The sequence below is a fragment of the Biomphalaria glabrata genome, chromosome 2, assembly GCF_947242115.1.
Source record: "Biomphalaria glabrata chromosome 2, xgBioGlab47.1, whole genome shotgun sequence".
NCBI lineage: Eukaryota > Metazoa > Mollusca > Gastropoda > Planorbidae > Biomphalaria > Biomphalaria glabrata.
This window is the reverse complement of record NC_074712.1, coordinates 8,409,517-8,422,783: the sequence shown is the minus strand read 5'-3', so window position 1 is coordinate 8,422,783 and position 13,267 is coordinate 8,409,517. Positions and strand designations below refer to the sequence as shown.

Genomic DNA, 13,267 nt, shown 5'->3' with positions numbered 1-13,267 from the left:
ATTTATTGCTATATCAAGGGGTGGGCAACCTTTTTCCATCGAGATCTAGAGTGTACAAATATACAGGTCAGTGTGCTTATTGCAAATTTTTCTCTCTCCCTCGCCCTCCCCCCTCCCCCCACACTTAAAAAACAAACACTAGATTCTAAATAAAGAATTCACGTGATTAACATTTGTATCTCCAGAGACCGCAAAGGTAAAAATAAACAATTTGTTATTAAAATATATTCTAGTCTAGTTTATAAGTATTATTACTATTATCATGGGTTTAACTCTAGATTATAGATATAAGTCTAAATAATCTAGATTCTAGTAACCCATAGCCCATAGTTGATAAGTATACCGTATACGTATAAGTTAATAATACTAGATTCTATAATAGATAAGATTATAGTTTATAGAGTAGAGTGGTCCTAGTCTACTCTTAGCTTAGTAGGACTTAACTTATAATAAAGACTTATTATATAGAAATAGATCTAGATCTACTTATAGTAGTTATAGTCAGTGGCGAGTGGACTCAGTGGTTAACTTAATTTTAAGCACTCGGCTTCCGAACCTGGCTGGGGTCCTGGGTTCAAATCTCTCTGAAGACAAGGATTTTGAATTTTGTGATTTTGATGTTTAGGGCGCCAGCTTGCTTAGGCTGAGTCCACCCAATTCTAATAATGAGTAACTGACTTAGACTTAAGTTGGGGAAAGTAAAGGCGCTGATCGTTGTGCTGGCCACATATTACACAATACTTGTTAACCGTTGGCCATAGAAACATTTTTGGATGAATCTACCATTCTTTGAATGCACGACTGTTTGCCCAACTATGTGGAAAAATAGGAAGTAATCATACAGTTAGACGAGGAAAAATTCTAAATTGATTATATAGAGTCAGACATGATCTTTGATGTTCTTTTAATGATAGATTTGAGTTGAGAAGTAGTATGCACGACTGGAAATGGCTTTGTAAACTAGCATATATTCAGTATATATAGTCTCTGTTTTAAATTGCCCCAGCCTATGGCTACAAGAAGAATAGAATTCATTGTTTTACGTCATGATAAAGTGAACGCTGCCATCGCAAAACTAAATTTACTGCCAAAGAAGTTGGTAATAGAGAATAGACTTGTTTCCCTCTCTTCATGAGCTTTTAACAAGTCGGCTACTAAAATTGATGCTGATCAAACTCTGAAATAGTAAACAGCATTTGTTCCCAAAGTTCCCAAATGAGCTTGAAAAAACTAAAACTATTTGCTCTGATTTAAACAGATAATATTGAATGGATAACATATAACTTTTTATTTTTGTTTTCAGAATGCTTTGGGAGTATTGTTTGACACTGTTACTGACTAGCTACATCAGCATCAGTTGTGCATATGAAAAGGTGCAGCGTTATGAGCCAAACTGGCAGTCACTAGATGCAAGACCTCTACCTCAATGGTTTGATGAAGCAAAAATCGGCATCTTCTTGCACTGGGGTGTCTTCTCTGTGCCCAGTTATGTGGGTGCCTGGTTCTGGTGGTATTGGAAGGGAACTAGCCCTGAAGCAGACGTGGTTGATTTTATGAAGCAGAACTACCCTCCAAGCTTTACCTATGCCGATTTTGCACCTCAGTTCACAGCCGAGTTTTATAATCCTGACCAGTGGGCAGATATTTTTAAAGCATCAGGAGCACAGTGAGTAAATTAAAACCTTATTAAAGGTTGAACTAGAGAACTGTTTTGTTCAACGTTTTAAATCATCATCATCATTCCCTGAGCTCCTCATGGAGCATAGGGCCTCAGTAAAAACATGCCACTCTCCACAGTCTCTTGCTAGTTTTTTTATGGTCCTTTCCGTTCCTCTTGGCTTCCTCTAGTTTACTGCATCGCCATGTTCTTTTGGTCTTCCTCTACGTATTGTTCCCTGGGGGTTCCACTCTAAGGCCTGCCTAGCTCTGTTGTTGGTATCTTTTCTAAGGGTGTGACAAATCCATCTCCACTTCCTCTCTAGGATCTGCACTTCTCTATTTTTTCTGCCCACTCATCTCCCACATTTTGGGGTTTTCTACTTTGTCGTACCAGTGTATTTTTAGGATATTTCTCAGGCATCTGTTGATGACTTTTTTGTTGTCGCTTCAGTTGTTCTCCATGTTTCAGAACCATACAGTAGGACCGCCTTGACATTAGAGTTAAAGTTATTTTAGTCTTGTTTGAGATGTGAGGAGATTTCCAGGTTTGTTTTAGCTGTGTAAATGTCTGACGCACTAGATTTATATGACATTTAATGTCTTTATCTGTTCCACCTGATACACTGACTACATATAAAATTATGTACTTGATCTATGGTCTGAGAATCCAGTTCTATGTCTCCAATTTGCTTGTTGTTTACTTTAAGTGCTTTTGTTTTTTGGTGGTTTATTTTCTTTTTCCTACTTCACTTAAAGCTGTGACCTTTTTTTAAAAACTGGTATATTATTTTAATTTCAAACACCAATAAAGATTTAGAATCTTTTTTGAACAGTTCATTTCATTTTACCACATACATGTTGTTATTTTTAACTTAATTATTTTAGCAAATGTTTAAATTTAGTTTTTTAAAATAAATGTAGTATTTGTTTTAGATTTTAAAATTCTGTGTCTCTATTTTTTAAATACTTAAACATGTGAGCATGTACATGTATGTTTTGCATGTTTCTGGCAATATTTGAACCCAGCAGCAACAACAAATAAATTAAATTAGGTTCTCTTGAATATATATATACAATTTTCTCCACTAAATGTTGAATGAATATATATTTAACTACATTATCAGAATTTTATTTATTATTTTTATACTTATGAGACATGAAGTTAAAAAATATCAGGAAATCAAGATGCAATTTTGGCAAATATCATCCATTGTTTTTTCACAGCAAAATGTTATTTAGCTCAAATATTTCTTTGCTATGGTGCTCTTTCTTTCCCACAGGCATTAAATTATGGGTTGCCAGAATTAGGCAGGAAAATCTGTAACCCATCAAAGTATTCTTTTCAGACCTTGAGATTTATATGGCAAAGAATGTAAAAGTCATCTGTTTCTGTGGCCCACTGTAAATCAGGGTGTCATCTACTATAACTATGACCAGCCATCTTTACTTTTCCCCAACTTATGTCAGGCATCCATTAGAGCTGGGTGGACTCCAAGGCGCCCTAAAAATCCCTGTCTTCTTAGTAGATTTTAAATCTAATTAACATGCACAACTTGATTAATTTTTAGATATTTTAGAATGTAATATTAAGGAATGTCCTTGATAAGTTATATCCAAACAGTTTTAAATTGCTAAATGAAAAACATGCTATTTCTTTTTTAATTAAAAAAATAGATATATTGTGCTTACAACTAAGCATCATGAGGGCTTCTGTCTCTGGCCATCAAAGTATTCCTGGAACTGGAATGCAATGGATGTAGGACCTAAGAGAGATCTTGTTGGTAAAGTGTACAAAATGTTCATATAATTATTTGCTAACTTTAAATGCATTTTATAAATATGAGAATATTTATTTGTGCACTTATGACTCTCATTTCTTAGGTGATCTAGCTACAGCTGTGCGTCAGAAAGGTCTGCGGTTTGGTGCTTACCATTCATTGTTTGAATTTTTTCATCCACTATTCTTGCAAGACAAGAAAAACAATTTTACAACTCAAGATTTTATTAGGGTAAGGATATCAATTAAAGAGTTCAACTTGTGTTATTTGTTTACAACTTCATTAGAACACCAAATGCTTACTTGCTTTGCTTTGTAATCTTCATTATGACTTAGTACTTTTAAAGTTTTGAAACTTCTGATTATTCATTATGAAATGCCTTCTTGTTATGTTGTAAATAAACAGAAATGTTTTGTTGTTCTTTAGACAAAGACAATGCCAGAGCTGTATGAACTGGTCAATGCCTACAAACCTGACGTCATCTGGTCAGATGGTGATTGGGATGCTGTAGATACTTATTGGAATTCAACCAATTTCCTTGCCTGGCTTTATAATGACAGGTAAAGTAAATACTACACACTCAACCTTTGTTTTCTTCCAACATAATTACATACAAGAAATCTGTCTTTGTGAATGTGACACTAATACTAAGTATAGTTTTGTGTTAATTTAAACCATCTGTATCAGCCCAGTGAAAGACTCAGTAGTGACAAATGATAGGTGGGGCTCTAATACTTGGTGTAAGCATGGTGGCTACTTTAGCTGTGATGACAGATACAATCCAAGTAAGTGTTGCTATTGACTTTTCTTTTTTCTAATTTATTGTTAATTTATCAATGAAATTTGATGACATGTTATAGAAATTTGAAAGTAAAAGCTTTTAATTGTAAAAATTTAATTGGAGGTGTTTTATTAAAGTCCATGTATTGTTTCTTTTCTAAATGATACCTTTAAATAAAATCTGTACTGATCTTTTGAAATAAAATGTGACTTCAGAAGTGAAACAAGCCCACAAATTTGAAGACCCTATGACTATAGATAAGTATGCTTGGGAGTATAGACGCAACTTAAAACTGGATGATCTTCTTACTATGGAAGAACTGCTTACAATAATGGCTGAAGTTGTCAGGTACATTCTTTAAATAAGTTTTATTATTGTTGATTTACCTGAGAATATTTATTCTTTAAAATTGAAGTACATGACTGCTTATTCTTTATTACTCTAGTTACAGTAAATCCCCTTTATAAACTCTCTCAATAATCTTGGATATTTGTCCATTTTTTCTCCAAGTATCCTAAGATCAATATTCATTTTTCTGAAGTTAGTTTCAGGTGATGATTAAAGTGAAGTGTATTAGCTCTTGATAACTTCTCAAAGTTATTCAGATTTTTATTTAGGAAATAAAACTATCATAAATATTAACACAATAGAAACTTTGGAACAATGGTGGTATATAATATTTGAACATATGTCTCAACATTGTTGTTTCAGTTGTGGAGGTAATTTGCTTGTCAATGTGGGGCCCACTAAAGAAGGAACAATTGTACCTATTTTTGAAGAGAAATTAAGACAGATGGGGGAGTGGCTGGGAGTCAATGGTGAAGCAATCTATGCTACTAGACCTTGGAGTCATCAGAATGATTCTGTGAATGCTAATGTGTGGTAAGTTTTCTAATTAAAAAATATTCTTTTTTTATCATCTGTCAGGTTCTTTTCTTGGCTCATTAGGGATTAAAATTAAATTAAATTATAGCTTAAATTTTATATAGCGCTACTTTCATGCTTATAGCATGCTCAGAGCGCTATGGTCCAATCTCATTTGTGGACCGGTGGGAGGAGAGGGTATCTGGGAGGTTTTCCTTGCTGCCTTTAGGTGCTCAGTAAACACAACTCTACTTGAGTCTGGTGTCGAACCTCGAGCCCCCTTTATAGGTAGCCAAGCCAAGCTCAAGTGTACTTAGCCTCTCAACCACACATTCTACTTATGAATGATTACTGCAGATCTATAGCAAACACTTATAGATAAATATATTTCTAAAAGAATCCAGAAAAACTTTATTTGTCCTAAGATTACAAGTTTATTAATTATATAGAAAACACTCCTTTATAGCAAACAAAAATCCATCCTTTTCTATTATATGATAAAAACTGATTAACACAAAAATCAGTCCAGGAAACAACTGTCCAACCTTCCTGGTCTGGAAACAAAACCCCACTGACTAACACACTTTCTCTTACATACAAGGAAGACTTAAACATTCAGTTCACATCCCTTGAAGACTGTTCACTTTCAGAACCTGGAAGTTCATAAAGAAAGAGGTATAACTCTATCATACCAAAATATCAACAAAGAAGTAAAATATTCACTCTCGCCATACCTGCCCCAGACATCATCATACCTTTAGTGTTTCGCTTTGTGGAGTCAAGCTGATGAAATCATAAGCTGACATCAATTCCTGTTAATTTACTTTAAATTTTCAACTATCTTAAGTTATTAAATAGATTGTACCTCGCTGAGATGTCCATAAGGTTTGAGATAAATCCCATTTATGAACCTCTGACTTGGAAAAGGATTTTAGATTGTACCAGCACTGGTTATCAATTATTATGATACAGAAACACTTTAATTAACAGTTGCATTGACCTCATTATGGTATCGTAACTTATCATACTTATGCTCACAAAAACAAGACGAAAGAAAATAAAACATGGTGGATTTTTTTTTCTTCACAAACCTTAAACCAAACTTAACGGAGTTATTTCTTTTTTTGTTTTTAACTGAAGCCATGGAGAAGATTTAACCATATATGTGAGATGAACTGCTTGTTGTTATGATTAACTTGAAGAGCATATTTGCCCTTTTTTTGTGTGGCTTTCCACAAGACATGTTGAAAAATTGTGATTTTACTTTTTTTGGTGGTCATGAGATAGCTTGAAGTTACTTAATAGCTTTTCATGGTACATTGCTAGTAGGATAGCTTGGAGATATAAATGTTGGGTATTTTAAACTCAAAGCCTCTCCATACAAGTAGCTGCCAACAAAACCTATCAATCATCATTAGATACAATCCAAAACCAAGCCTTGCGGCTAATTAGTGGAGGTATGAGAACTACTCCCACAGCAGCCTGTGAAATAGACACCAATATTGAACCTCTTAAGTTAAGGCGCAACAGAGCAGCATTAGAAGCTATTGAGAGATACAGAAGGTTGGAGGATGATCATCCAAATAAATTACTAACACAGAGAAATAGGAAAAAAAAAAAAAAAAAAAGCAAAGGACCTACCCAATAACAGAGAAAAAATTACCAGGTTTTCAAACATTACACCCGGACTAAACTACAAACAACCAACCATCAAAACACATTTACTAAATAACACCTTAACAAAATAATCAAATCCACTGGAGCTCAAAGTAGGCACACTTGAAACAATTGAAAGCTATCAAAAAACAGCTATCCATATTTATACAGACGGATCAGCTTTCAAAGCTACCATCAATGCTGGTCTTGGTGCCTTCCTGGTCTTCCCTAAAAATAAACACTTTGAGATAAGCGCACCCTGTGGCGATTACTGCTCAAACTTCCAAGCCGAAATTGAGGCAATTACCATAGCACTACAGGCAGTTGAAAACAAATTATATGAAGGAGTGCAACCACCATCAGATATTGTTGTCTTTACAGACTCCCAATCTACTCTGCAAGCACTCAACAGCAGCACCTCAAACAGCCCAAGAGAGTTGACAACACTCATTGTGATAATCCACCAGATGATATCAAAATTAAATATCAATATCACACTACAGTGGATCCCTGGACACATTGGCATCATGAGAAATGAAAAGGCAGATAAGCTATCAAAGGCAGGTTCATCTATGGAACAACCTGATAGACCTGTTAACTACCTCACTCTAAGGTCAATGTTAGTCAACAATCACAAAGAGGAGTGGCTCAACAAATGGGCATCAGGAAACACAGGCAGAGCCATGTACAGAGAAATGACTATGCCTAACAAACTGGACAGTATTAACTTCCTCCCCCGCAAAGAACAATCTACAATCTTCCAACTAAGAACAGGACACACACCACTATTAAATTACCACCTGAACAAAATAAACTCCAGACAACTACCCCTTTGCAGATACTGCGCCCACCCCTTTGAAACCGTAAACCATATCCTCTTTGAATGCCCCTCCCTAATCCACCTTAGGCAGACCCTACTTCCACTACAGCCCAACATAACCAACACCCTGTACGGCAGTGCTGAACAACTGAAGAAAACAGCACACTTTTTTTTCCTTGGCACAGTCTGCAAAAGAGCTCACAGCTCAGCAGCAATAAAGCTGGCTAGAAGAAGAAGAAGAAGAAGAAACTCAAAGCCTTAGTAATTCTGTTTTAGACAAAAACTAAATGACCACAGTTTAAAGTTAGAGATTAGATAGAAGGATACTAGTAAACAGAAGACAACATATTTTCCCTTGTACAGAATAAACCAGATCTATATACTTTTAATAAACCTGTTGAAGAAATATATATGTGTATGTCAGACAGCTGTGTTGACTCGCAAAGGAAATGTAACTGGATTATGTCATAACACTTTATTGCTGGGTTTAATCAAATGATATTGGGTTTATTCCAGGTATACTTCAAAGAAGACAGAAAATGGCACCAATGTTTATGCCATTGTCCTGAAGTGGCCAACTGGACCTAACCTAATATTAGGCGATGCGAGACCTTCACAAGATACTGTTGTGACACTGCTGGGATATCAAGGTGTTTTCAAGTGGCATGGAGTGGCTTCCGGCATGCTGGTTAGTTTACCACCAATCTCAATCAATGACATGCCTTGCAAGTGGGCATGGGTATTCAAACTCACAAACTTAATTAATTAGTCTGATTACATTTAATGGATAATGATTGTAAATTAAATGAACTGTATCAAATGTGAAAAATGTATTTTTTACAAGCTTGCCACTCTTTGACCTTGATTTGCTAAAAGAATGATTAAGTATGCATTTTGCTTTTACAGATATGAGCAATTTAAAATTGTAATTGTTTGTGTGAATGATTTATATTTTTAAATACATATGATAAAGAATTACCTTCACGTGTTCTCTTGCCAGAATTTATGTCATTGATTAACATGCATCACTAGATTGACCTTGGAACACATGTAGGACGTAATCATCTTTTTTATAGTGACGTCTGCATTTCATTAGACTCGGAGAAAAAAAAAGACCATTCCTATAGCAAATGAGATAGCTTATACTGATTACATTTATGATTATTGACATTGGCGTTTAAATTTTCCTTCATTTCATTCCATCTCAGAACACATTCCTGTTTGTTTTCAAAAATTTGTATTGTAAGTGCTTTTTTTTTTTTATTTCTGCATACAAATGAAAATCATATTCATTTCTTTTTGAGTATTTATATCAAAGACCTTTTGAGTCACTTACATTGACATTCACTTATTTGTTTTGATGTTCTCCCTGTTTAGCCTCATTTGGATTTAAACACATATGTATAACATTTTAGGCAGCTGTAGGATTTAAAACCCTAGTAAAAAGAGAAAGGGACATAAAACCTTTCAGTTTAAACACTTGAAAAAATCTGTATTTCTATGATCAATACTCATAATTTGTAAATTCCACTAAGACTTCAACAATTTTTTTAACAAATATAGTAAACAAAATGCACTTGTATTTTGTCTAAACTAAATAAAAGTGTGGAGCTCAGAAGTGACTGTCTCAAAAAGCAATTAATTTTATTTATTTTATACATGCAATTTGTTTTCTCTTCTATAGAACAGATAAAAGTGTTTTCTTAAATTTGTTGTGTATTTTTAAAATTAAAATTCTGTTATTTTCATCCTTCAGTATATCCATTATTTTCTACTGCAATTGGATGCAGTCTTTGCGGTAAAACCAAACAGTGATTGAAATTTTTTCATTAACCCAATAACTCCTATTTCCGGTCTGAAAAATCCTCTAAGCAAAGAATAAATTAAATAAATAGAATGAATAAAAAAATTCTTTAAAAAAAAAATAATTTAAGAACTTGTAAAATAAATAAATATACAACTTTTGCCTAATAAAAAAAAACACTTTCGATATTTTTGGAAAAGCTTGAAAAATACTGGTACTCTTTTTCTCGGATGAGGGAGGCTTATACACTGGGTCTGTGGGCATGTTTGTTCTAAAAATTCTTTAAAAAAATAATACAAATTCAATACACATCCAGTATTCACTAAAAAAAAAGTTACCATGCTCTCTTTCTTGCTTTAAACGAGACATGATGAGCTCTTCTTATAGGAAAGTTTAAAAAATGCTCCAGACTGTGTTATGCATATAATGTCAAAAAGTTCTGAACTGCAGTAGGAGCTAATGGGTTAAGTGCACTTGACCAAGGTAACATTCACTTTTTTTTTTTTTTTTTTTTGAAAACCTATTGTGTCTACATTTTTTTTTATTAGAAAAAAATTAGACACATTCTTTGCATGGTAAAATGTAATCTTTCCTGGCTCTCATTCAAATGTAGATTTTGTACCTTAAGTATGGAATAATGAACTTTTGCTGTTTTTCTTTTCCATTTTGCCATCTAAATAGCAAGATTGCAAGGTTACACTACATGTGTAGCAAAAGGTAAAATGCTCAAACACATAGTGTGCCATTGGTTTTTGTGTGTTGTTGAAATTGCTGATTTTTATTTATATATTTTGAACTTGTCATGATTTTTGTATAAATAATGTACTAATTAAAGTCTGTTGTAGCATAATGTAAACATTTGGTCAGAATAGTTAATTAACACTATTATCTTCAGTGGTGTTGCATATTACAAATGTTTTTTTTTTTTTTTTAACATTTTTGCTGTGATTAGTAATTTTAAAAGCTAGAATACTTATTTGTATGTAACAAAACAATTTTGTTTTAATAAATAAAAAACTAAAAGGCTTAATGTTGGTGTATCTAAATTTCATGTTTTATTGACTTTTTTTTTCCCTTGTTATGATTTTAATGCCACAAGGGAATAAAATCATATATAAACTTGATCAAAATAGGTTTTAAAAGTTTTTTTTTCAAAATAATAAATTTAACCAATTAAAAAAATCAATGATGATAAATAACAGTGTTGGATACAAATAAACAGAAAAGAAAAAAATATCCGGCACTTCCTTTTTTTTTTTTTTCTAAGCCTCATTAAAACCTTTAGAACTAGCTGTGACAAACAATATTGCTGTTCAAATGTTTATATAACTTTGCTGCTAATAGCTATAAATTGGGTATGTAGGGATTTCATACAGATCTGTGTCCTATAATCACATACAAAAATTAATTCCATTAATAAAGGAACAAACATTTAGAAGAATACCTACAAAAAAGTGCTGTACTATTACAATCTAAGAATTACAATGATATTTATAATAGCTTGTGAGGGAATGGACATGAACGCACACAAGCTGTTTGAACAAAACACAGGTTGACTAGACTTTAATATTTGATTAGACAAATGTGGACATAATGTAGCCACATTTGGTTAAAATGTTTAGATTACCCTGGTTCAAAATGAATTAAATTTTCATAATCACACATTAATTTCTATATTTACTTGAGGATAATTCATATATAAGATATCACTATTATTACCAAAATATTTAAATACACTCATGAAAAAAAAATAATCATGAGTAGATTTAATAAAATAACATAGAATATAGTCATAAAGCATAACAAAGTCATTTTGAATATAGTCATAAAGCATAACAAAGTCATTGTGTATGTATAATTTTTTTCAAATTTGAAAGCCTTAGCCCTGTAAATCTCAAAAACAACTTTTCATTGTTTGATTTTAAAAAAAAATTCCTGCACCTAACCATGTGTTATAATATACAGATATATAAGAATATAGGGTTGAAAACAAGTCATTCATTATGAAAACTGTCATCATAGTTTCTATTGTAGTCTTCTTCACTACTGAACTATTTTGCAAAAGGGTTGCTGCTGGCTATGATCAGCTTCTTAGTTATTATGAAGAGTGCAGTGCTGCCTTCAGTCATGACTCATCTAATTTCAATCAAGCACCAACATATATCCCACTTGCAGGTGAGACCCCCAGCTTGGGTGTAAACATTCACTCAGTTTTCTATCAGGGCTGAGGTCATCACTACCTGTCCATATCTCGTCTAACATGTCTAGCATGTAGACCTACCAAATACTGACTAAAGAAAAATAATATTAAAAAAAACAACAACAACAAAACATTAAGGCAAAAGTTCATCACATACAGGCATCATGAAAATAAATATTTTTAAAATAGTTAAAAATAATTACCATTCAAATATTGCACATCAACTATCACTAAAATGAAAAAAACACTTTTGTTAAAAATCAATGTACTATATTCTAGTGTAATGGTATACTAAAGCTATAGTGTGTACGACTGATGGATATCAGTACAGAGACAATACTAATAATAAAAATTATGAAAAATTTGTTTAATAATGTTGTATTTTACCACAGTTCATATTTTCATTTTTTATTACACATCATATATTTATTTTTTTAAATTACTTCATTAACTTATGATACTTACAGTGCAGTGCAGTAAATATATATGTATATAATATATAAACATATAGAGTCACTATTGCGGAACAGGCATGTTTGCGGAACAGCTAAAAATCTACTTTATTTTGAAACTTTTTGCTAGACTACTGTAATGGTACTGCGCATGGTCCGATTCTCTACATTTCCAATATAAAGGTTTTCCTTTCGCACCAGGAGAACCGCAATAGTCATGGCTTAAGGCTTTTTAAAAATGATGATGACCAATCACCTGCATGATGAAACATCATTTCATAGCCATCTACCAGGAATTCCATTTTTTAAAAATTGGGACGTTTTCACCCAGTTTTTACCTTCTTAAAGATAGTCACAATTGTGGAACACTATAGGTGTTATTTATCTGACCTGCACATTTAACTTAATATTCACATGGTGATTTAGATTATCAGAATTTAAATATGAGTTTGTATTAGTATACATAAAAACATTTAGAGAATAATATTACATATAATATAGAATTTATGATTACCAGACGTCCAGCAAAAAGAGGACAAATCATAATATCAAATATCATATATATAATATTAATATAACAAAAAATAATTAAAGAATAGTGGAAAATAAAACCTTGTAAGAAAAATCAGGGTACTATGACGTCAATTACAATTAATGAAGAGATAAAGAATCTAAAAGTGACAATGTGTGTCTTTAGCTTTAATAAAAATAAAATTAATGTAAAGGATAAGGAGTTCAAGTATCATATAAGACTAATAAAATATGTGCTTTATATAGGCTTTGTTCCGAAATTTTTACAGTGTTCCGCAATTGTGACTTCTTAAAAAATCCTGTTCTGTAATTGTGACTGACCATATCTCAGTCGATTTGAATGTAAAATTTAAATATGTGGTGCAAAACTAAACATTGCGTCTATTTTTATCGGAAAATGGATGGGCAATGCCGAGATACTTTTAGTTTTTCCATAGGTCTAACAATTACGGAGCAAAAAATTTGAAAACTTAAAGTAGCAGCAAACTGTTCCGCAATAGTGACTCTACTATACATATTTTTGTACTTCATTGTAAAGCTCATAAAGTAATAATAATTAAAAATTAAAATGTGTTTAACGCTTGTGCATTATGCTTATAGTCTCACATCACTCCTTTTCCCTTTACAACCAAAATGACCCTTCTTTTCTCCATGAGCCTCTTTGCGTACCTTACCTCCCAAACTTTCATTTTCTCTCCCCGTCCTTGTATCTCTTGCTCTCA

General features: G+C 32.7%; 1 protein-coding gene across 3 annotated transcripts; it reads left to right on the top strand.

The window, feature by feature from the left end:
* The first annotated feature begins 111 nt into the window (after positions 1-111).
* On the top strand, positions 112-10,392 carry LOC106067082 (alpha-L-fucosidase-like). 3 transcript variants are annotated; one of them, XM_056018959.1, is made up of 9 exons: positions 112-196; positions 1,304-1,666; positions 3,334-3,440; positions 3,541-3,668; positions 3,864-3,997; positions 4,125-4,222; positions 4,434-4,566; positions 4,930-5,100; positions 8,075-10,392. In XM_056018959.1, exons 2-9 carry the CDS (start codon positions 1,305-1,307, stop codon positions 8,325-8,327), a joined length of 1,386 nt encoding a protein of 461 aa, XP_055874934.1. In that variant the 5' UTR covers positions 112-196; position 1,304; the 3' UTR covers positions 8,328-10,392. The 3 variants fall into 3 exon arrangements, with proteins under 3 accessions (XP_055874934.1, XP_055874935.1, XP_055874933.1); XM_056018960.1 differs by lacking the exon at positions 112-196 and adding an exon at positions 209-245; XM_056018958.1 differs by lacking the exon at positions 112-196 and adding an exon at positions 801-832.
* The last annotated feature ends 2,875 nt before the right edge of the window (positions 10,393-13,267 follow it).